Genomic DNA, 26496 nt, shown 5'->3' on the forward strand with positions numbered 1-26496 from the left:
GGAGAACGAAAAATTTCCAAATTGTATTGAAATCTATTTCATCTTGCCCCGGTGTACCTTATATCAAATGGATTTACACAAAATTTTCAGATTTATTAGATCAAGTTAATATCACAAAGAGTAACACATTGATATTTATTCACTAAAACTCAATAGTAACGTCTACACGAGTCCACACAGGTTATTAATCGTCGGCAAACAGCTTGCTCACCTATTACATCCATATTGACAGCAAACACCAAACTCGCACACGTAACCTGCTTATTTGACCGACTAATTCTATATTGCTGTCAGCAAACGATACCATCCAACAACAATCTAACTCCACCGTATTTTTTTTTTCTTCTGTTTGCTTACAGGCCATTGTCTACGAAGGCCAGGACAAGAATCCGGAAATGTGCAGGGTGCTACTAACACACGAAGTGATGTGCAGGTGAGTGTCACCACAATCCATAGCGAGAGCGCTCTGGCTATCAACCCCCGTACTGATAACGTCCAACCAACCCAACCCGAGACAGAACCTGACAGCAGGTGATTTAATTCTGTTTTTTTGCCCCGGATGGGTAGATGGAAAAGAGCACGCTCTTGGTTCTCTGTCTGTCATCATCTGTCTGTCCGTTTCCGTCCCCGGTAGGTACCTACGTGGCTGGCAGAGAAAAGGATCAGTCAGTGCTGGCAGAGAACCCCTTATCGGGAATGGTGGTTGTGTAGACTTCCAGCAATGGACGTCTCGAGCAACCCGGACGATGACGACGAGGAAAATGGAGCAATAACATTGAAATCGAAAGACAAGGATATTTCAGGAAGTAAGAGTGAAGAATGGAACACGAAACGTCGAGGGGTGGAATGGGCATGGTGAAACTTTATTTTGCTTAAATTCTTTGAACTTTTTCAAAACTATTGTAAACATTAAATGCTGAATTCGATTTTTAAAAGTGGTATACAATCATCAGTACCTCAAATCAGACGAATGAGGCGATGAACTAACTAGTTCGTCTTCTTCTGTATGGCTCTACGCTCCCACTGGGACTTGGCCTCTCCAACTAAGTGTCCTTTGGGCCCTTCCACAGTTATTGATTGGAGGGCTTTCTTCGCCTGCCATTGCATGAATTTGTATATTGTGAGGCAAGTACAATGATACACTATGCCCAGGGGTCGAGAAAATTTTCCCGACCGGAACGGGAATCGAACCCGCCGTCTCCGGATTGGCGATCCGTAGCCTTAACTACTAGGCTAACTGGAGACCCCAACTAACTGAACTAACTACAGTCATTTGTTTATTCTGACTTTGCTCACTAATGAGAAGACTAAATCCTACGTATCACCAAAGTGAGCTACGTTATTTAGCAAATATTAGAGATTTGTGCTCCTAAAATCTTAGGTAGGGATATTAGTCGGCCAATGTGGCGACCATATTTATATTACTCGAAGTTGCTCCTTAATTTTGCATTTTTTCAGATTCTAAACAGCTATAAAACCTTCTTAAAACCAAAATTATCATTTGATAACGCAGAAACAGCTGATGCGGTGCATTATGTACCGCTCTCCCCAGCATGAGCGGCAAAAACGGGTGCAATATTTTTATGTTTGATACTTATTCCGTTGTACCGACAACTTCCTGGACCCGCAGCTGTGTGTGCGAGTGGACGATGCGTAGGCGTGTGCGTGTCTATATTTATACACGTCTTTTCACGACCCATTCTCCAGGACGGCGACGACGACCAGGGTGTACTGGCAGCTCCTACAGCCAGCCAGCCAATTCCCAGTAGAGCACGCCTTTTTTTCTCAAGAGGTTTCCCTACTGTACTGGAGTCGAAGACGGAGACGGAGCCGGAGCCGAGCTGAATCCCCTCGGGAGATATCGGAAATATAGAGCTGGACTGTGACCAACGACGAGACGACCGACGTGTGGAAAGGGAAGCGATTGGATGCTGTTGGCCATTCTCCTAGTCGAGGGAAACAGCAAAAATCGAATCCTACAAGGGGCTCGGGACACACGCCAAACCAGATTCGATTCATTTTTGCTGTGTGTTGACGTCTGGTGTGCGTAGGCCTAGGCTAGAGAGAGGTAACGATGGAAAATGGAAAGACGATTACTGTTTATCCTTGGACGTCAGTGGTTTTCAATCTTCTGTTTTTCTTGAAAATACAAAATGGAAGACACAGCGGATGAAGCAATATGAGAAAGACATAGAATAGGAAGAAGAAGATAGAAGATAGAAGATAGAAGATAGAAGATAGAAGATAGAAGATAGAAGATAGAAGATAGAAGATAGGAGATAGAAGATAGAAGATAGAAGATAGAAGATAGAAGATAGAAGATAGAAGATAGAAGATAGAAGATAGAAGATAGAAGATAGAAGATAGAAGATAGAAGATAGAAGATAGAAGATAGAAGATAGAAGATAGAAGATAGAAGATAGAAGATAGAAGATAGAAGATAGAAGATAGAAGATAGAAGATAGAAGATAGAAGATAGAAGATAGAAGATAGAAGATAGAAGATAGAAGATAGAAGATAGAAGATAGAAGATAGAAGATAGAAGATAGAAGATAGAAGATAGAAGATAGAAGATAGAAGATAGAAGATAGAAGATAGAAGATAGAAGATAGAAGATTGAAGATTGAAGATTGAAGATTGAAGATAAAAGATAGAAAATAGAAGATAGAAGATAGAAGATAGAAGATAGAAGATAGAAGATAGAAGATAGAAGATAGAAGATAGAAGATAGAAGATAGAAGATAGAAGATAGAAGATAGAAGATAGAAGATAGAAGATAGAAGATAGAAGATAGAAGATAGAAGATAGAAGATAGAAGATAGAAGATAGAAGATAGAAGATAGAAGATAGAAGATAGAAGATAGAAGATAGAAGATAGAAGATAGAAGATAGAAGATAGAAGATAGAAGATAGAAGATAGAAGATAGAAGATAGAAGATAGAAGATAGAAGATAGAAGATAGAAGATAGAAGATAGAAGATAGAAGATAGAAGATAGAAGATAGAAGATAGAAGATAGAAGATAGAAGATAGAAGATAGAAGATAGAAGATAGAAGATAGAAGATAGAAGATAGAAGATAGAAGATAGAAGATAGAAGATAGAAGATAGAAGATAGAAGATAGAAGATAGAAGATAGAAGATAGAAGATAGAAGATAGAAGATAGAAGATAGAAGATAGAAGATAGAAGATAGAAGATAGAAGATAGAAGATAGAAGATAGAAGATAGAAGATAGAAGATAGAAGATAGAAGATAGTAGATAGTAGATAGAAGATAGAAGATAGAAGATAGAAGATAGAAGATAGAAGATAGAAGATAGAAGATAGAAGATAGAAGATAGAAGATAGAAGATAGAAGATAGAAGATAGAAGATAGAAGATAGAAGATAGAAGATAGAAGATAGAAGATAGAAGATAGAAGATAGAAGATAGAAGATAGAAGATAGAAGATAGAAGATAGAAGATAGAAGATAGAAGATAGAAGATAGAAGATAGAAGATAGAAGATAGAAGATAGTAGATAGTAGATAGAAGATAGAAGATAGAAGATAGAAGATAGAAGATAGAAGATAGAAGATTGAAGATTGAAGATTGAAGATAGAAGATAGAAGATAGAAGATAGAAGATATAAGATAGAAGATAGAAGATAGAAGATAGAAGATAGAAGATAGAAGATAGATAATAGAAGATAGAAGATAGATAATAGAAGATAGAAGATAGAAGATAGAAGATAGAAGATAGAAGATAGAAGATAGAAGATAGAAGATAGAAGATAGAAGATAGAAGATAGAAGATAGAAGATAGAAGATAGAAGATAGAAGATAGAAGATAGAAGATAGAAGATAGAAGATAGAAGATAGAAGATAGAAGATTACAAGATTTCTAATGAATGATTTTCGAGAAAATTCCTCTAAAGATTCATCACTGTTCTTGGATTTCTTTGAATATTTCTCCACGGATTCCTCCAGATATTCTTTTAGGGATTCCCACAGAAATTTTCCTTGGCAATTCTTAAATATTTCCCACGGAATTTCCCAGAAAATTAACTTTGAACCTGATCCATGGGTATCTTCGGAAAATCCTCCTGTGATTTTTTAAGCGATGCTTGTATTGTTCAAACATTTCTTAAGGAATTGCTTCAAAAATATTGCCAGATTTTTTTCCAGGAGTTTTTCTTGCGGCTTTCTCAGAAAATTCTTCCAGAAGTTTCTCGAATTATACTAGGATTTTTCCAGGAACTCCTCCATAGATTTTTTTTAGTTTTTGAGATTTTTTTTTAGTAATTTCTCAAAAGTTTTCTTCTAAAAATTCAGATTTTGTTTTCTAGAAATTTTTCAGGAATAATTGCTCGAATTTCTTCAGAGAACTTTCTTGGGCATTTATTTATTTATTTATTTATTTCATTACCATTATTCGCGTAGCATAAGGCTGAAAGCCTTTTTTATCACTACACCATGATTATTATCTATGATATTATTTAACGAATTCATGTTCCTGAGGTTTCCTCTCATCTATTGCTGATTTATGTTGCCAAATGTTGCTTAAGATCCCTTTTAAAGTTATATATCGTTGTATTAGATTTAATATTGAGGGGCAATTGGTTCCAATATACAACGCCTCGTGCGAACAGTGATTGACTATAATAAGCAGACAGATGTTGAGGAATGAGGTAGTTTTTATTTCTATCGCTTCTCATTGGATTCAGTTTGGTGAACAAATAGCCTGGCTTTTTGGAAAGCATTATTTTACACAAGGTGACACATGATCTAAATTTGTAAAAATGCGAAAAACTACAACCAATAAGATGACTATGCAAATGGGAAACTCTGGAATATCTAGTTAGTTTAAAAACATATCTCACACATGCATTTAGCGCGAGTCTTAATTTATCAATGGAAGAAATCAAAGCATTTGCTATAAGAAAATCTCCAAACACGAAATGCGGCAATATCAATGATTTAAACAGTTTTAATTTAGTACTCGTACTGAAATGCCTGGTTGTCATATTTAGTTTCTTTATGCTAATTCCATTAGAAAATTCTCAAGATTCTTCTGGAAGTTCTCCCAAGGGCTTCTCTAATAGTGTCTTCAGGTATTGCTCCAGGCATTGTTTTGGATTTATTCAGACCTTCCTTCCGGAATTCTTTCAGATTTTTTCTTCATTGATTCTCTCTTGGATTCTCTCAACAATTCCTGCAAATATTATTCCAAAATCTATTCCTTAGCATTTTTCATGGAATTTTCTAAGAATTACTTTCTATTAACTTTTTCCACGTAGGTTCTCCAACTCTTCCAGGAGTTATTTCAAAGATTCCTTCAGAAATTCATTTTTTTCAATGTTTGCAGGGGTTCTCTAAAGAATTCCTACAAGATTTTTTTTATTTTTTCTGCTCGATTTTCTTCAGAAATTTCTTCAGATAGTATAGCAGTTTTTGCGTGCAAATCCCTTCCAAAATTGAATGACATTTTCCTGAGAATTCCTTCAGAGATATCTCTAGGAGCTCTTCAGATAATCCGAAATTCCGGGAGTAGTTTTTGCTCCGTGGGATTACTTGCAGAGCTTCTCCATAAGTCTCTAATGATAAGGTATTATCATAGTCGTTCTACCAAGAATTACTTACAAGATAACTTCTAAAATTGCTGTAGAAATTTTTGTCAAGGATTTACTCCAAAACAATGTACAGAATTTTGTTCTAGGAGTTTTCAGAGATGCCTCCAGGAGTTTTAAGGGATTTAATTTCTTGAAAAATACCTTCTAGGAATGATAATTGATAATTGATTCAAAAATTTTTGTAAGAATTTCTGAAAAAGTGGAGGAACATCTGCACAAATTCTGCAAAGATCTCTAAATGGAAATATTCCTAAAATTTCTAAAAAAAATCCATGTTGATGTTTCTGCAAAACAATCACTGAAGGGATTTTTCAAAAATTTCATGGAGAAACTCTGGGAATAATTTCCGAAGCAACCCCAGTGGGATTTGGAAAGGAATTCTTGGAAGAATTTCTGAAAACTTCTTGAGTTTATAGAAATCTCTCGCTGAAATTACTGAAGAAATTCTTTAAATTCTGAGGAAGTCTCTGAAGAATATTTCCCTAGAAGAATTTCAAAAGGAATCCAAGAAAGAAACCCTGAGTTCAGTAATCAGGAAGACGAACTCTCCCCTGAAGTGTCAACCAGAACCTCTCATTCTACGAACGTACACTTAAGAGTACACTTTAGCAAATTTCCACATTCGGGTACAAGAATTGTTGGTAGTGTAGAAATCTTCGGTAAAACCCTGTAGACATTAAAATGTACGTACTTTTGAATGAATCTCTGCAGGAATATTTGAAGAAATTCCAGTAAACTTCTTGAAAGAATACCAGGATGATTTCTTTAAGACATTCATGGAGAAACTTCTCGGTAAAGCTTTGGTGGAATTCCTAGAAAAATATAACAATTCCTAGAAAAAATATAGGAATAATCCAGGAGAAGTTCTTGGAGGATTTTCTGAAAGTATACTTGGAGAAATCTGTGGAATACCTGGTGATAACCGCTTGCAAAGATCAATAGAAAAACACTTAAGATGTTTCCTACTAAATGTCTCCATAAATTATTTTTTTTAAATAAATTTCTTAAATAATCCGTGAAGAAATTATTGAAGTTATCTTTAGTGGAAATACCGGATAAATATCTGGGGTAATACATCTAGGAATATCCTGAAAGTATCTCTCTATGGTCTTTTTCAGGAATCTATGGAGAAATTCCTAACTGCTTCACTGAAAATAATAATAATCTCTGAAAGAATTTCTGCAGGATTTTTTTTATTAAATCCCTGAAGATATTTCTGGATACATTCATGGAACCTCTAGAACAATTCCTGGGCGAATCTCTGGTGACATTCTTAAAGAAATACCAGAACGAACTTCTGAAGAATATCTGAACATATTTTCAAGAAAGGGGCTGTCCATTAATTGCGTAAGGGTTTAAGGGGGGAGGGGGGGTTTGAGAAATCTTACGCGCCATACAAAAAATTTTGGTTTCTCATACAAAAAATCTTACAAGGGGGGGAGGGGGTATCAGAAAATCGCAAAAATTCCCTTACGTAATTAATGGACAGCCCCAAACCAATTGAAAAATTTGTTAAAGAATCTTTGAAAGAAATCCCAGCAGAATATTCTAAAGTAATGACTGGAAAAATTTCCTATGATTTTTTTTTTAAAGAATCCCTAGAAGAATTTCTAAAGTAATTCCAGGTGGAGTTTCAGCAGAAACCCATTGAAATAATCCGTGGAGAAATTTCCTAAAGAATTTCTGGAAGAATTTCGGAGAAAAAAAGTTGTAGAAGTTTATGAAACTTTGGTAGATTTAAGGATCGAATTCCTGGATCAATTTCTGTAGGAATCCATGGAGGCACGTTGGCAGAAAAGGCGCAAAAAGAGGGGCTTTGTGCATTTTCGGATTCTTATATTTGCTAGGGCACTCATACTAGTAGTAGAAAAGTTTTTTTTTGTTTGACCTCAAGAGCTGGTTACTCAGTAAGTAACTTGGAGCAACCTCGATGACACCACTGAAGGGCCTCAAGGGAGTTTTCTGTATAATTTCAAGGCATTTCAGCATGTTTTAATTTCAGTGGCCTACATGGGAAGTTTACAATGACCTGAAAGGGTTTTCGGGGAAGTCTTCAATAAGAAAGTTTCATGAGATCGCAGATCGTTCTATGGTGTTCCAAAGGACTTCAGTTCAGTTTAGAAGAAGTCTGCGCAAGGTCTCAGGGAATTTTCAATAAGGGCTTTAACATAGGAACGGTCACGTTGGGTACTGAGTACACGCATCTGTTCGTGGGTTAATACGTTTCAAGGCCTTTCGAATGGCTTCAGGAGATTTCCGAGGTTCTAGGGCAGCTTCAGTGGAGTTTACAAGTGTCTCAGAGGGTTTCTAAGGAGTTTCAAGATTATTCAATGGATATCAGTGAGTTTCAGGCAATTTCTGGGAGTTTCAGTCCTGGCTTCAGTAGAGTTTAAGGTAAATTTACGAAGGCTGCAGCGCAGTTTAAGGGTTTTTGAGGGTTATCAGGGGGCTTTCAGGGGGATTTAGTATAGATCAATGAGAGTTTACTGGAGGCTCAGGAGGTTTTCAAGGCGTTCCAAGACATTCCAGTTCGTTTCAGGGGATTGCAGGTTGTTGCTTCTTTGTGTTTCAGGAGGCTTTAGTGATTTTAAGTGAAGTCTACAAGAGTTACAGTGGGTTTTTTCTAAGGCGTTTAAAGGCCTATCAAGGCGTTTCAGTTATTTTAAGGGGGACCAGAGGCTTTTAAGAGACTTTTAAAAGGTTTAAGGGAAGCCTACGTGAAGCTCGGGACTGTTTTTAAGGCATTTCAAGAGATTTCAGTGGGCTTCAAGGGCTTTCAGGGGTTTTCAGTTGAGTTTGAAATTTTCTAACGAAATTTAAGGCGTTTTAGGACATTTGAGAGTGTTACGCGTGTAGATTGACGACATGTGCTCAAAGGAGTTCTAGAAGATTCTAAACAGATATTGTACTGATTGCGTGTGGGTGTGAGATCCGGTTCCAGGCCCTCACGGCGTGATGAGAATGTAATCTAACCATCCTACCAGGTCCACCCCACCTACCGAATAGGAAATTCGATGGTAGTTGCGACTGGCACTTCGTATTGACTTTTATTTGCGGCTATCTTAGTCATTCAACTTATTGGATGTTACTAATTTATTTTTTTAGTGGTGCTAACTAGACTAACTTGACAAAACAAGTAAAAGTGTTAATGCAAAAAAATGTACAATTAAGCAAAACTATGACCACACGACAAGCAGAACAGCAAAATCTTTAAAGACGAAGACGACAAACCATTTTTCCCTTGAAAAAGGGCACACCCAATGGCCGAAACGTCGGGTAAAATAAATTAGTTACGTCCAATAAATTGTCTGACTAAAATTCAAGAAAGATTGTTAGTCAGGAGTGAGATGGAGAAAACATAGAAAGACAGAAATTAAGCCAGTCAGTAAGGTAGGAACTTAGAATAATGGAAAGATTGTAAGACAGGAAAGAAACAAAAACGAAAGTGGAAAGAAAATAGAAGAGAGAAGACAGAGGTTAGAAAGCAGAAAGTAGAAACACTTCCTGAAATTCATAAGAATTGCTATAAACATCCTCATTTGACTCTGGAGCTCCACGCATGAAACGAACCAACAGAATCCAAGCAGAACAATGACGTAACATCCGGACCGCAGTTTCCCCACTCGAACAACGGAAACATCACAAATCTAGCAACATAAAAGGCCAATGACCATAAAATTCAGTTTTATTGTTGTAGCACCCGGCGAAGAATTCCTGATTCGACCTTCTCCAACCGTATAGGAACCGAATAGGAATCGATTGCGTCGTGCCGTATCGTCGTAGGTACGTCGCAGCCGTCATATTATAAAGGGGGCAATCGAAATCAAACGAGATTACCACTCCTCCGAATGGGGAAGAATTTCGGGTTAGAATAATGAAATTAGAGCTGTTGAATAATGAGCGAACGAGTGAACGAATTTCGTCGTCGTTGCCGGTAGCCCTCTAGACTTCTACATAATTTGAACACTGAACAGTCATCGCGTTGTCGTCGTTGGGACGTTGACAGTTTCGGGTTGATAACTACGTTCACGCTCGTACACCAAACCTAGTTATTAAGCAATTAATGCACCCATATCCAGGCGAATCGCGTATTCACCTCCTACATAGTAATCATTATTATACACTCAGCCCGAAAATTATCCTTCCCTTCAACCACATTTGTACTGTTTCAGGGCTTGCAAGCAAATTTCCAAACTCAATTTTCTCCTCCGGCAACCGTTCCCCGGTTGTGCTTTTCCATTTCAGCCGATGCTGCGACAAGAAGAGCTGTGGTAATCGCAACGAAACACCGTCAGATCCTGTGATTATAGACCGGTAAGTAATCAAATTTGGGATGATGCACTGTACAATGTAGAAATGTAATCAACCGGTTGGAGAGCGAGCGAAATAGCAGCGTACAGATAATGTTCCTAGGGTTTCATGAAAGCTGGTAATGATTCAAATCTCGAGACGTCTGCGATTTATGCAAACTTTTAAAACATTGAAACCTGGTTTATTTGGTACAAAATTTGTGATTTCTTAACACATGGTTGTGCATGGAAGTAAGCAATATTCACATATGTCATCCCTGGTAACTCCCAAGCAGTGCTGAGTAGTATTGTCTTGAGTATTGTACTTTCTTGTAGTACTGGTCTAGCCTCACAAGTTTTTCAAATACCATATTCTCAGGTTCAGCTTCTAAAATGAGCTGTAGATGGTTGAATTTAGATATGTAGAAATGACATATTCAGCACTGATTTTAAGCATCAATCCAATCAGTTTAGTCGGAAAACCATGTTCTTTCAAAATCTGTCACAGCTGATTGCTACTGTTTATAATGGTTTCTATTCTTCATCCGTTTCACCACCGAAACAAATTCGCAACTTTCCTTTCTCCATCAAAATTCGGCACAGCAAAACAAAAAGAATCAATCAATCGCCAATATTGTTCGCCAACGAATCCCCTTTCGTCGTCTTCCAGCTACCGCGCCCTTCTTCGATCAGCACAAAATTCCACCGCTTTGTTAAACATTTATTATAATGTAATCCAAACCGGGTCAACTTGCACACTTCCAAATCAAGAAAGACGTTTGACCGTTTGCGGCTTTGTCAACGAACAACGTCTTCGTCGTCAGCGGTTGTCGGACCGCGCGGCTCTGGAATAGCCCTTTCTGTTTTTGTTTTCTGTTTCAATCCGGCGCAGCTTCGGTCAGTCAGGGCCCAGTCCAGTCAAAGGCGAGATGTAACCTCTACCTTATACCTATGGTTCTTCTTCTCCAGGAACAATAAAACATTTTCCGCGTAAGTTGAGTGTTTTTGCCGATCGGACCTCCAAGGTAGTAGCGATTTGGAGCTGGAGACGGAATGCGCGTCGAGATTGTCGAGATGGGGAGATAGGGGTTGAATGATGCTTCTTAAGCTGATACATTTGCGATATTTTATCCATCAAGATCAAAGAGAAAGACATTTGACGCCACCAATTTCACTGCCCCCGAAAAGACCCAAGCTCTTGGGTGTCCATGATCCAGCACCTGTCGTAAGTATTGCTGGAAGCTTCTCCACCTGTGTCTACGAACTCCAGGCCGTTGGAATCTGGACCGGCCGCCACTGTTCACGAGCAACCCAAAAACTCCGCATATTCAGTATCAGAATTCGTTAGCTACGTGTCTTTAGATATAGTTGACATCTGGCTCTTGTATTGGATAGACAAAAGCCAACCACAAAATCAAGAATATTCTTGTCGATAAAATTTTTTCGGACTTTATCCGTTATATCGTTTGTGAATCTACTTTCCGTTGATCGAAATCAGCATCCTGCGCAATGGCTACCTTGACAGAACGAACCATCGTTCTAAATTTCCGACGCTGATGTCTTATACTTCATCGCGAATAAGCTTGGATTTGACCTCTCCCAGGTGAAGCACCTGCAAATCAGCAACGGAATCTATGTCGGGACAACAAAACGGTGAGTCGATAAGGAGAGCGTCCAACATAGCTCTGGTTCTCACAAGTTCCTACCTCATGCTTCCACGGGTCAAGCGTTGACAAAGACCGCTAGCTAAGAGTTGTGTGCTTAGCTGGTAGTGCAGCCTGGGCACTGTTGTCCTTCTGACTTCAGCTAGAAGTCAGTACCGCCCGAGCGTCTGTTCACCAAGGAGGTGCGGCTCAAACAGCGTCTGTTCTGGCATCCAGCGAGTTAGAAACGCTGCATCACGCCCAGCTAGATCCAAGGTGGTAGCCCCATCAGCGTGGTCGTCCCAGTGTTGGTTAGGGCGTTAAGCAGAACTGGCACGATGGCCCTCCGGCGAGACAGGAGTGTCCCAATAAGCCACCCGTAAAAATCCCCATTGCGAATAACATAGGAGAAAATACGACTCGATACAATCGGCAAAGACCCACGCGACGAAATAAAGACTACGATTGGAAACTTGGAACATGGAATTGCAAGTCACTACCCAGGTAACCAATAAGCAGTTAAAATGGCATTAATTCGGCACTATATGCGCCTTTAGAGCAGGTCAATAAATGCTAATCTGCCGTGTATGCGCCATTAGTTCTAATTAAATGCAGGTTTTGGCCCGATATAGGGCTGATTAAATGCTTATCCCTCCTATCCCCCAGATTGTCAAAAATAAAAACAAAATATTTCCCCTGCCCATTTTATGGCTACCCTTTCTCTTCTTTTTACTTACTCTCCTGCTGTGGAACTTTTGAGGCTTGGGGCTCGTCTTGACAGCTGTTGCTGTTTTTTTTTTTTGCTGCATTCGGCTAAATTGCGATTTGATCCCTCGATCCTCGGGCTTACGATGGTGCTGAACCGCGCTACAGGGTAAGCTATAGATGATCAGATAAAGCGCGTTGGATTTGTGATCTATTAAAGACATGAGTATTACACCGGCAGTTGCATCGTTATGCAATGAGCTCGAAAGGTGCTGACAATAAAATCGATCACAGAAAACCAACCATGGAATTAATTTGCCAATGCATGTTTTCCCATTGATTTTATTCCCATTGACTGAACAACATGCGAATGATGATGACTTCTACAACCATGGCACGTAAATTAGAAAGTGGAAATGTGTTGTTGTTTTAGAATCACTCATCTCTCTTAGCAGTTTTATGGCAATAAAGTAGCAGTTATGATGCCAATCAAAGTGTGCTGTGCCAGGAGGTGGACGCAAAATTTTCCCCGTCCGTCAATTTTGTTATGTAGTTTATATCGAAGTAATGGAATTTGACGTACAAAAGTCGGAACGTTCTGCAACCGGGACTTACGTGTGACGTTTAGGCCTGTTCCGGAAGAAAGCCTCAATTTTATTGGTGCCCCAATTTCAACGTTCAAGAAAAAGTGGACTCTTTCAAGATTAGATGTCGCGTTGATGTTGACTTTTTCTGGTACCATTCAAGTGCTGGGGATTCGGATGCAGTGCTCAACACTCGCGGAGTATTCCTGGAATCGAGGATTTTGGGTTCCTGTGGTGAAGTTTACGCTGTTTGAAGTTTATTCAGCTAAGTGTCTTTCATTTTATTCTCATTGAACGATGTCCATTTTATATTACGGGGATTACACACACACACGGCGGGGTAGCCTAAGGGAGTTGAAAGAACTGATGACCTGACTTAAGTTCGTGGAGCAGCCAGCCTTTTGTCATGAGATAGCAACTTTATGTTGACTACCGAAGGGATTCAGCAATTTCAACTCACCCTGCTACAACAAACCATCACGTAGATAATTCCCTTCCGGAATTACTCTGCAGTCATAGGTAATCCTTGCGCTGATGGTGGATACACTTTAATCATCATCATCATCATCATAAAGTAGCAGTTATGATGCCTATTGACCGAAATATACCGTGCATTTGAAATGCTACAAAACTGCTGTCAGATTTTAAGTAGCATTTGAATTGTTAATATAGGGCAGTTCAGCAGTCGAACTGCTATGATACTGCATTAAGCAGGCCGAATGCGGATATAAAACAGAAATGGGGCTTATACAAATGCTTATTGGTTACCTGGGTAGGTTTCGCAGGATGTGACAGGATAATTTACGACGAACTACATCCCCGCAACTTCGACATCGTTGCGTTGCAGGAACTTTTTTGGACTGGACAGAAAATGTGGAAAAGCGGGCATCGAGCGGCTACCTTCTACGAAAGCTATGGCACCACCAATGAACTGGGAACAGAATTTATAGTGTTGGGCAAGATGCGACAACGTGTGATCGGGTGGCAGCCGATCAACGCAAGGATGTGCATGTTGAGAGTTAAGGAACGTTTCTTCAACTACAGCATCATCAACGTCCACTGCCCACACGAAGGGACGACGAGAAAGAAGCGTTCTACGCGCAGTTAGAGCAAACATATTATGGTTGCTTGCCGCGTGACGTGAAAATCGTTGTCGGCGACATGAACGCGCAGGTGGGAAGGGAGGAAATGTACAGACCGGTAATCGAGCGAAACAGCCTGCACGCCGTATCGAATGATAACGGCCAGCGATGCGTAAATTTTGCAGCCTCCCGTGGTATGGTAGTCCGAAGCTCCCGCAAAGATATCCGCCCTGAGGAAATTCACCAGACACCGCACACTGTTATTCCGGAACTACTATGTGAGGATCATCGAGTTTCGAAGCGATGCTTCCTACGTTACCAACGCGGCATTCGGAGAAAGCTCAAATCTCATCCAAAACAGCTTTGGAAATTCGTGAATGAACAGCGTCGCGAATCTGGTTTGCCAGCTTCTATGGCACTCAATGACAAAGTTGCTTCCTCTCCGCAAGATATATGTAACCTTTTCGCCGACAAATTTGCTAGTGTTTTCGTCGATGAGGAGCTGGATGATAATCACGTCGCACGTGCCGCTAGCACAGTTCCACAGTTTGGGCAATCGTTGAGCAGCGTTGACATTGACGAGAATATGATTGCCAGGGGTGCCTTAAAACTCAAAACGTCGTATAATCCAAGTCCCGATGGTATTCCATCGGCGTTCCTTAAGATGCAAATCAACAACCTTCTGTCACCATTACTTCACGTTTTCCGACTCTCCGCAACCACTGGCCTATTTCCAACGTTCTGGAAGTTTGCACACATGTTTCTAGTCCACAAAAAGGGGAGCAGACAAGAGGTTGGCAATTATCACGGCATTACTTCGCTCTGTGCCATCGCCAAACTGTTTGAAATCGTCATCATGGACCCGCTATTCGCTCACTGCAAACCGTATATTAGCTCCGACCAACATGGATTCATGCCGGGTCGCTCTACGGCCACCAATCTGCTGTGCCTTACCTCCCATATCATCGAGAGCATATCGAAGCGCGTTCAAACAGACGCTATTTACACCGATCTGACTGCAGCATTTGACAAATTGCACCATCGTATTGCTGTAGCTATACTAGATCGGTTGGGAATCCATGGCCCCCTGCTGCAATGGTTTCAATCTTACCTCACTGGTCGGCGCCTGTCTGTCGTTATAGGTGATTGTCAGTCCTCTTCTGCCGCAACATCTGGTATCCCACAAGGCAGCCACTTAGGACCGCTGATCTTTTTGATCTATTTCAACGATGTAAACATGGTGATCGAAGGACCGCGATTACCCTTTGCGGATGATCTTAAACTATACCTTCGTGTTCGCTCAATTGAAGACTGCTATTTCCTTCAACGACAGGTGGATGCATTTGCTGAATGGTGTACCTTAAATCGAATGGAAGTCAACCCATCTTAGTGCTCGGCGATCTCGTTCTCGAACAAAAAACGGCCTGTACTGTTCAATTATAATTTGTCAGGTACCCAAATTGAACGTGTTAGTCATATCAAAGACCTTGGTGTAGTCTTGGACGAACAGCTCTCCTTTAAACAGCATATCAGCTATGTCGTCGGGAAAGCTTCGAGTGTACTGGGATTCATATTCAGAACAGCTAAAGAGTTCACGGACGTCTATTGCCTTAAATCCTTGTACTGTGCCCTATCTCGATCCATACTAGAGTACTGCTCGGTTGTTTGGAACCCGTTCTACAATAATGGGGTCGGAAGGATCGAGTCCGTTCAACGACGGTTTTTGAGGTACGCTCTTCGACGTTTGCCTTGGAACAATCCATATCGTTTACCAAGTTACGAAAGCCGCTGTCAGCTAATCCACTTGGAACCGCTGTCGACCCGTAGAGATACTGCCAGGGCTTTACTGGTAACAGATATTCTTCAGGGACGCATCGAATGTCCCGCTCTCCTAGGTCAAATAGACATCAATGTCCAACCTCGTGCTCTTCGCAACAACTACATGCTGCGGCTGCCTTTGAACCGGGCGAACTACATCATGTTCGGGAGTGCCAATGGATTGCAGCGTAATTTCAACAGAGTTTCTTCACTGTTTGATTTTAACGTGTCTCGTCAAATACTTCGTCGGAGATTCAGTCTGTTTTTTTTTTCAAGGTCTACTTAGTGTTTATTCTGTATGATGCTTTTTGTTCTTGTATGTGTAGTTTCGATTATAATATGTATTGTATTAATTGACTATCCATTGTTAGTATGTATGTTTTATATGTGACTGTAAGTTTTGTACTTTAAATCTTAGAATTAAGTAACATCTTTGGGGCTTACATATAGCCTGTTGATTAGACAAATAAATAAATAAATAATGAATACAAAGCCACCTGCAGATCACCCGACCATCAAACAGAAAACCAAATCGACCACGTTCTAATCGACGGTAAATACTTCTCGGATGCGCTCAAAACTTTCGACAGTTATCACAGCGCGTCGAAGTCGATTGCCGCGGCTCAATATCGAGCAACTTCGTAACGTAGAAGTGGCTCAAGACTATGCGCAGCAGTTAGCAGTGGCCCTACCAACGCAACGGAAGAGCAGCTTGGCGCAGCTACGCTTGAAGATGGCTGGAGGGACATCCGATCCGCCATAGGTAGTACCTCGGCTACAGCATTAGGCTTCGCGACTCCGAATCACAGAAACGACTGGTACGACGGGAATGTGAACAGTTGGAAAACGAGAATGCTTCAGCATGGGCGAGAATACTGAAACACCGTACGAGAGCGAATGACAGACAGACAGGCGCGGAACAGGCAGAACTGTTCCGAAATAATCACGAGACTATTCTCACGAGCGAGCGTGAGGTGATCGAGAGGTGGCGGCAGCATTACGATGAGCACCTCAATGGCGACGTTGGAAGTATCGAAGGTGGCGCGGTAACAGATCTAGGAGTACGAGCGCAGGACGACAGATTTCCAGCCCCTAACCTCCAAGAAATTGAAGAGGAGGTTAGCCGGTTGAAAAACAACGAAACCGCTGGAGCAGATCAACTACCAAGCGAGTTACTAAAACACGGTGCAGAAGCACTGGTGAGAGCACTACACTGGGTCATTACCATGATTTGGGAGGAGGAAGTATTACCGGAAGAGTGGATGGAAGGTGTCGCGTGTCCCATCTAGAAAAAGGGCGACAAGTTGGATTGAGGGTACTATCGCGCGATCACACTACTGAGCGCTGCCTACAAGATACTCTCTCAATTGCAAGAGAGTTCGTGGGGCAGTATCAGGTTGGATTTATGGGTGAACGCGCTACAACGGACCAGATGTTCGCCATCCGCCAAGTGTTGCAAAAATGACGCGAATACAACGTGCCCACACATCACTTGTTCATCGATTTCAAATCGGCGTATGATACACTCGATCGAGAACAGCTATGGCAGATTATGCACGAATACGGATTCCCGGATAAACTGATACGATTGATCAAGGCGACGATGGATCGAGTGATGTGCGTAGTTCGAGTATCAGGGACTCGAGTCCCTTCGAATCTCGCAGAGGGTTACGGCAAGGTGATGGTCTGCTAGATGTTCATCATTGCGTTAGAAGGTGTAATAAGAAAAGCGGGGATAAACACGTGTGGGACGATTTTCACGAAGTCCGTTCAGCTGCTTGGTTTCGCTGATGATATTGATATTATTGCTGGTAAATTTCAGACGATGGCGGAAACGTACATCCGACTAAAAAGTGAAGCCAGGCGAATCGGATTAGTCATTAATGTGCCGAAGACAAAGTACATGATGGCATGATGGCTCCAGGGAGGAACCACGGCGCCCAACACCCCAAATTTTCATCAACGGTAATGAAATCGAGGCGTTTGAAGAATTCGTGTAGTGTACTTGGGCTCACTGGTGACCGCCGAAAACGGCACCATCAGAGAAATTCAGAGGCACATTGTGGCAGGAAACCGTTCTTACTTTGGACTCCGCAGAACTCTACGATCGAATAAAGTTCGCCGTAACACGAACTTAACTATCTACAAAACGCTGATTAGACCGGTCGAAACATGCACCCTACGTGCAGCGGACCAACGCGCCCTTGGAGTTTTCGAACGGAAGGTGTTGCGTACCATCTACGGCGGAGTGCAGATGGAAGACGGGACTTGGAGAAGGCGAATGAACCACGAGCTGCATCAGTTGCTAAGAGAACCAACCATCGTCCATACCGCGAAAATCGGGAGGCTACGGTGGGCGAGTCACGTCATCAGGATGTCGGATAACAACCCGACTAAAATGGTTCTCGAGAGTCATCCGACCGGTACAAGAAGACGTGGAGCGCAGCGAGCTAGGTGGGTCAACCAAGTGGAGGACGATCTGCGGACCCTACGCAGAGTGCGGAACTGGAGACAAACAGCCATGGACCGAGTGGAATGGAGGCGGCTACTATGTACAGCAGAGGCCACCCCGGCCTTAGCCTGATCGGTAAGGTAAGTAATATTAGCTTATGCATCGCAATCTTTGTTCAAGAAAGGCATTTTATTCAAACAGCGCATTTCATACCGATTCCCCCCTCTACAGATAGGACAACACACGTGTTGTCGTAGATCATGGTTGTCGTCTTCTTCGTTTGGTCCGCGGTTGCGGGGAATGATTCGATTTTCTTGCGCGCAGCTCGCTGACTTTTCAATCAATGCGTGCCCGCCGCGCCGACGAGTGCGACATCTGACGGATGGAGAGAAACCGATCGGCCGACCGCGCCATGCCGTGACCAGAAATGGTGAGGACAAGTTTTATGCTAAGCAGCAACAGTAGCAGCAGGCAGAGCGATCGAACGACGATCGTCGGTGGGCTCTCCGTTTTTGCGAAAAGATTCAATTAATTTAATGATTTATGGTGGAAAAGAATTTTAACGACACTTGTTTGCACGATGATAGATGATTTATGACGTCGTTGGCGGCGATAAGGAAGGGGGAGTACAAGCACAGAAGCAGTGCAGACAATTTAAACGCCACGTGCGCACTAGGCAAAGGTAAATAGATGGCCTACAAGGAGCGGAATCAAAGATTGGATTAGAATTAAATTGCTGATCGAACCCATGACATAGTGGCTTGGCACGTGGCATGACGAATGCGTGTAAGTAAACAACAGAATGCGTGTAGCTGCCAAGAATCTTGTTCAGGGGTAGTAGATTACGTTCAAGCATAAATCTACTCTCACCGAGGAAGTGAACTAATTTTGACAGAGCCCAAAATTTACCAAGTCGCATAATCTTGTTCATTGTTCACATGCAAGCGCGCGCTTGGCACGCAACCAATTAGTGGTGTGCCCCCTCTCGAAAATAGCTCCCGAGCCTAGCCGCTATTGAACAGCATATGTTCATCATTTTTACGAGCTCTTAACCTAGAAAAACTGAGAATTGCTCATCTTCATTCCACTCCCCCTCTAAGTGGCAGGTCACGTGAGCGACTTTATCACTTTGTCGTCGGGCACCCCTTCGCGACGACGGGGTAATTACGGAAAATTAGTTCCATGTTAACCACGAAGCTAAACGCAAACGCACTACTACAGTAGTCAGTAGGTAGAGCGTCCCCGCTCGAAGAATCACACTTAAATGGTCCTCCTGGAATTGCGTATGGGGAAGTCTCGCGCCGTCACGGACGCGGTTGTCAATCTTCCTCGCGAGCGATGAGCGAGCGAGCACCCCCGAAAGAAGCTCCCGCGCGTCCGAATTAATTCCATTTTCATGATCGATTTTCTGACGAGGCACGAAAAACCACACACACGCCATGGACGGACGCGCATCTGTTCAAATTAGCATATGAGCCAGGTCGTCCTACGACGACGACGTAGGAGTCGTACTCGATATACATATGTGGCAATACCATCGTTCTTGTAGGCGCCTGGTCTGCCTCCATTGTCAGTGCGTCAGATGGCCGTGTGCTCTATCGGAGGAGCCTTCCGGCATTACAGTTTTACCGCCACGAACACAACCATCTCATATATGTGCTAATATTTATTTATTGCGTACCCACCATCATCCGGCGGCAGCAGTAGTCCTTGGAACAAGTGGGTTCTCCAGCACTCACTGTGCACGGGGGTGGGAAGGGGACAGAGATATTGGACACATTCTCGGAATGTGTCACTTGTGTCTGGGCCAATTCCAGACTGCGAGCGAACGGACGACGACGGCACACACAGAGTTAGTGTGTGGATTTGCCTCAAGTCAATCGTCAACGGAAAATATGTAAATTCGATGGCATTAAATTTTTCGAATGGTGCAAATTTCAACGGCCGGAGGCGATTCGGTATCGGTGTTGCAGAGTCATTGGTCTGTTGTACTCTACACGGAACTACAAATCAACCCAAATTTAAGTTCTTTTGACGCAATCCCGCACCTCCGTGGAATTACTCAAATTTGCGTCAAACAGCGATAGTGGTCACTAGGTAAATCTCATTTGATCGCTGCAAAAAATTTCACCCAGTGGTAAGTTATTTGCACCCAGCGGAGGCCTTATTTGACGCAAATTTGGGTTTAGTCAAGATAACCCAAATTTGGCTACTTCCACGGAGCCGCACGGATATGTCGGTGCTTCTCTCTTCGTTTTTGACAACATTCATGTGGGGTGAGTGAGAAAACAACCCAACGCTGAGTAAAAACTATAAGCTGTTTAGCCAAATTTGAGTTTTTAGAACTTATTCTTTGGGTTTAAATATTTTTCAGTGTATTCAACAGTAGCATTGTGCAAATGGATGAACAGTACAAATGTTTCAAAACATAACACCCAGAACAGACAAAGAGGCAGTGTCATTGATATTCTTTGTGTACATCTGCATTCCTTACCGGACATTCTCTATCTTTTCAGAGATTCCAAAGAATCTTTTAACATACATAACCTATATATATTATTGGTATCTAAATCCATTATCAGCATCAATTCAAACCACCACCAGCAGAACAAAAAGCGGTACAGAGAACCGAGAGCAGTCGAGCAGCAGTAGGAAAAGGTAACAGATAAAACTATGAATACTCCCAAGTAACACTTTTTAGAGTCAAATAGACTTGAAGAGGTTCTATGAACCATGATAAAACCAAAATAAAAGGTGTACGGTTTTATGACGGTTATCAAAACCTCTACAAGGCTGATTGGTCCTCAAAATGTTACTTGTGCTGCCAGGTGGAAAGAACACTTCAATACTTTTTTGGAGAAAGAAAACGTTGCGGGAAACCAATCCAATGTCAGACATAATGGACAAGCTGTAACCACCCCCCCCCCCCCCCCCCCCCCGCGCTAGATTAGGATGAAAAGTAAGTCAAAGAACATTAAGGCTTTTTACGGCATCATCAGCATCGGCAGCCATGTTGGATATGTGGCTCGAAATTTCAAAGTGATAATTCTCGGCCAATTCAGCGAATAGTCGCATGAAAAAGTATCATGCTATTTGCTCACTAGCAGTGATTATGATGATACTTTTTCTGCTGCGTGGCTGCTGAATTGACAGTTTTTTATCACTTCAAAAACGCGAGGCAAACAATCATTGAAAAGCAAAAAGTCAATGATTCGTAAGAGAGCTTAGTGATGCATCATGACACCTTAAGGTCATTGGAAAGGAGCAGGTCGCGGATGAACTTTTCAAACACGATTGTAAGCAGTTGCACTAAGTATTGTATCATTGTCGCACTCTGATTGAGAAATGAGAAGACGAACGCCGAACTGCCTATTAGCAGCGTACCCAGTAACATTTTGTAGTCACACAGACTAGAAGAGTTTCTTAAAACCGTCATAAAACCAAAATAATAGATATTCAATTTCTACGTTTGATGTAGTACAAGATAACGATGAAATGACTTAGTAGAAAATGTCAAATGCATTAACTGTTCCAAAGCCTTTTTTACCCACCCTCTTTCAGTTGCAACCCACTTGGCAAGTGCATACCTTGCGGCTTGATTCTCCCTTGATTTCGCACCATATGACACAATTTAGAGAATTTATACACTTCGTCAATAGCGCACCACATTAATCATATCAAGTTTCAAATCGACCGATTAATCACCCTCACCACTCCACATGTCAGAGATACAGTCTACTGTACTGCTCTCGGCAATCTGTTACTTTTTGATACGGCCTTCATAAAAGCTGATGAAATAGGGTGCTCATCAAACAAGGACACCAGGAAAGTATTCAACTTTCAAGTGGGCACTCGAAAGTAAGAACGTGTTTGCTATTCCGATTACTACCAAACCAAGTACCACTCAATCAAGTAATTGCTAACATACATCCAGCTCCATTTGTACTAAAACCAGACAAGGTGTTCTAAAACGTTTGAGGACGAAGCGTACAGCAAACTACGAAAAGCCGGAAGTGTTTACAATTTCACACTTCATCAAATCCGTCTTCCAATGCAACAGAGCGAATGGACGATGAGAGCACCGTGGAAACCTCAAAAGTCCAAAACAAGAACACGGAGATAAACATCTTCCCGTGAAGACGCCACTTTTCACAGCTTCCTTGCACCCTCCGTCGTCGTCGTTTACATTGCCCTCCGAGCTGAGTCGACCTGATGGCGGGATGTGGCCAGAGGCAGTTGGTGTAATAAGACGCCCTAATTTGTTAAGACATTAGGGCACCACCACCGTTTACGACCACGCTCAGTCTGGGAGAACATTGACAGCACTGAATTATGTTGTCTTGTTGAAAGTTTGAACTTAACAGGCAGCCGTCGTCGTCGTGTGAGAATAATAAGCACCTCTTCTTTCTTATTTTCATGTGTTTGACATCGGTGGGCCTCTGAGTTATGACCCTGCTTCGGGAATGAATGGTTGCTGACTAGGCAGCCAGACGACATGGGACGGAAGCTGTTGCTGTAACCGAATTTCTAACTTCCAGGAACGATCAATATTTGGACACCATTTGAGTGCACTTTTTTTCAGAAAACCAAACAAATTACCCGTAACTGTGGTCAAAACAGAGAACGGAAAACGCTATGATGGGATGAAACAAATCGCACTACTTCTCATAGTGACATGGACATTTTGAAGAGAGCATCGAATTGACAACATTGAGTAATGTGGAGCCTGCCACACGATAAACGAAATCAGAATGGTCATTGGCAGAGGAAGCAACACGTTTTTCGAAGAATCCAGGAAATTCCTATAGGAAGGTAACTAATTTAACACAATTTCTTCAGAAAAGAATGGAGATCTTTGAAATCAGCTCTCTGCACCACCATGGTTGTGAGTGTAACTTATACTCACTGCGCCTAGCTCTGTCACGGCTTTGGTATAGGTACGTGTGCACCGAGTAAAGAACAGTCAGGTTTTTTTTACGCGGGGATACGTACCGCGTAAAAAAAAAACTCAGATCAAAATTCGAAAAACCGCGTAAAAAAAGTCTCACCATTTCTCGACGAATCATGCAAAATTAAGACGATGAAATTTTTTTATATGGAGTTTTCATTTACGCGGCCGCGTAAATGAAAACCGCGTAAAAAAAGACCTGACTGTATTGAAAACTTTTAGATAAAACTAAGTAGAAGTCCTCCATACCCTATCGTTATAGCATGCCTTTGAGCTGAGATAATAGCAAGTGGGTGTCGTAGTAGGGTCTTGTACCATTTGGGCAGGTGTACCTATTTTGGGCACTTGCCGCTATAACCAAGTCAATTTCAATCCGATTGATTTGAAATTTTGTCCAGAGTTAGGCACGTACCGTAGTATCTAACTCTGTAGAAAAATTCAAATCAATCGGTTTGAAATTGATTTAGTTATAGCGACAAGTGCCCAAAATAGGTACACCTGCCCAAATGGTACAAAACCCTAGTTCCCATCCTAATTGAGAAGGGCTCATGCAGTCTCGGTTGTAACTTGAACCAGCTGAAATTTTGGGAGAAGGTACTGAATATGCACAGATCGAAAAAGGAGTGTAAAAGTATGTGACATATGATGCACATGATTGGAGCGTGGGATATCACAGAAGTTTACATGATATATCATGTAAAAGTCATAAAATATCATGTTAACTTCCATTATATGTCATGTAAATCAGCATGACTCTGAGTATTTACATGACATATAACACAAATTTACATGATATATCATGTAAATAATCATGACAATAAGTTTGCATGACTAAAATGAAGTTTACATGACGTGTAAATCTCATTATTTTTATCTGTGTGGTTTTAAGTCGAAAAAGCGATTTCTTGATCCACTCTATGTCATTCTGTTATTTTTTTTTAACAATATGGAACGAGCTCACCGGTAATGTTTGGCATTATGTGTCTGAATCCAGTAAAAAATAGTTATTTATTTCCTCTTCCACACACTTAAAACGGCGACTAGCAGCACGTATAACTCGAATTGGGTTGTCTTGTCGCTGCCATTAACTATGATCCCCACATATGTGAAATCTGGCTTGTATTGCTTCACCAATTTCTCCATGATTTTTCACCAATAATTTCAAAGATTGTTTTAGAAATTCATCCAGGGGTTACTTCAGAAATTCCTCTGGATATTAATTCAGTTTTTTTCTTTGTATTCATTTGGAGAATCTATTGGAGATTCATTTATAAAATCTAACAAGAAGTTTTTGAGAAATATTAAAAATATTTGGAAATTTGTCCGAGGATTCGGCCGAAAATTCCCTCACGAATTCTATCAAAAAACCATCCATGAATTTATTCGAGAATTTTCTTTAGGAATTTGTTTAAAAATTCCTCCTATTCTACAAATTTCTCAAAAAATCTTTGAAAGCATCTTGCATGATTTATTCACTTCTTAGATTTCTTATTTTTTTTTAATTCAATTCACTGCGCAACATTTTTTTGTCTCAAGAGCAAACTTATGTGTCTCCGAAGAATTTTGGGCCGCTGAATCCGAATCCGGGCTCAGATTTGCTCCAACACGTCACAATTTTGAGCTATACCTCAAATTATAGGGCAAAATATTCGATTTTGGGCTTTTTTGACTGCAAGCCATTAAGCAAGGAAATATATTTTTTAAGCAATCAAAAGGTTTATTGGTCAATTAACATCTAAATTAACGACTCATGCAAAATATTTTGTTTTACCTAATCAAATTTGATTGATTTATGCATTTTATGTTAGTATGAAAACTTGCATGCAACTTTTGGAGGTTGACTTGTATGGGGAATATCGTAAATAACATAAATCGCTTAAAACTATCAAATTCGATTTGGTAAAACGAAATATTTTGCAAAGGTCGTTAATTTAGATGTTAATTGACCAATTAACCTTTTGATTGCTTAAAAAAATATTTCCTTGCCTAATGGCTTGCAGTCAAAAAAAGCCCAAAATCGTATATTTTGCCCTATAAATTGAGGTATAGCTCAAAATTGTGACGTGTTAGAGCAAATGTGAGCCCGGATTCGGATTCAGCGGCCCAAATTCTTCGGAGACACATAAGTTTGCTCTTGAGACAGACAAAAATTTAATTTTTGTTACGCTGTGATCTATGAATGCAGAAATTCGTCCAGGGATTTTTCGAAAATTCGTTCAGAGATTCCTTCAGAAATTTCCTTTAGACATTTCGGCACCTACATTTCAAAAGGGCGTAACTGCATTTGGAAGTAATACCTTATTTCAAAGCTGTAGGTCGTACTGCCTCCCTTACACTCAAACCACCGTGGTTGTCGGAAAGAGGAGAGTTTTTCCCATCTGATACTTGTGAAAAACATGGAAATCATAACACATGATCCACAGCTTTAAAAGAAGGCGATGATTCCAAAACCAGTTACGCCCTTTTGAAATGTTGGTGTCGATTTGATCAGATTTTATCCGGAGATCAACTTTAACCCTCGAGCAGTCGCGTATTTGACTAGCTGCAACGGCACTACGTTCACGCCGTGTATCACAAGCGTGCGTTTTTCATGGAGCGTGTACTCAGTGCACGACGCGACCGCTCCCGGGTTAATAAAATCTTTCTGAAATTCCATTAAGTATTCCTCAAACGATTTTCAATAATTTATTCCAGAACTTTCTCCGGGGTTTGCTTTAGAGATTTGTTTTTAAAAATATGAATTTCTGTCAGAAAATCTTCTTGAGATTTCTCCAAAAATATTTCTAGATTTTCCTCCAGAGATTTCTTTACAAGTTAAGGGCTAAACGCAATGGGGCCGGTTGCGGAACGGCAACGGTGCGGTTGCGGCAGCTGTCACTTTTGAATGTATGAGCGTGTATGAAGCGGCACGCAATGGTGCGGAACGGCAAGTGCGGAATGTACTAAAACCGCATCCAATTTTGAAAATTTTCAAAATCTGCGATTGCGGAATGCGGAACGCCAATGAGATTTGTTTTTGTTTACGTTTCACATTAGCTGGAACGTTGATTCTGAATATATTTGTGCATTCCGAGTGGAAGATGGTTGTTCAGAGAGTTCGAAATTGTTGAAGCAGGCAGAAATTTCCACAAAAATCCGTGTTCCTGATATTCGAAGCATGCTAGTGATCATCGAGATGAATATGACATGCAAGCATCATCAAGAAACCTTGTGAACTCGAGGAGGAGATGGAGTTTCCGGAACCGATTCTGGGCGGAAGCCGAAACTACGTATTGTTGCTGATAGGAGGAAGGATTCTTTGCTGCCTTTTTTAAGGAAGCTCGGAAGATTCGGAAGCAAGATGGTAATTAGGAAGGTTGGGATATC

The 26496-nt window shown here is 41.2% G+C and overlaps 1 protein-coding gene across 6 annotated transcripts in view; it reads left to right on the forward strand.

The window, feature by feature from the left end:
• The window catches only part of LOC109621530 (transcription factor collier), a 409396-nt gene that overhangs the window by 103276 nt on the left and 279624 nt on the right, over positions 1 to 26496 (forward strand). For 4 of the 6 annotated variants that reach the window (XM_062855901.1, XM_062855897.1, XM_062855898.1 and 1 more), the window contains exon 5: positions 360 to 433. In XM_062855901.1, coding sequence (XP_062711885.1) covers positions 360 to 433 — 74 coding nt within the window. Of the gene's footprint in view, positions 1 to 359; positions 434 to 9854; positions 9924 to 26496 lie in introns of all 6 variants that reach the window. The other 2 variants (XM_062855902.1, XM_062855899.1) reach the window with 1 other exon arrangement.

The sequence above is a fragment of the Aedes albopictus genome, chromosome 3 (genome assembly GCF_035046485.1).
Source record: "Aedes albopictus strain Foshan chromosome 3, AalbF5, whole genome shotgun sequence".
NCBI classification, from domain to species: Eukaryota; Metazoa; Arthropoda; class Insecta; order Diptera; family Culicidae; genus Aedes; species Aedes albopictus.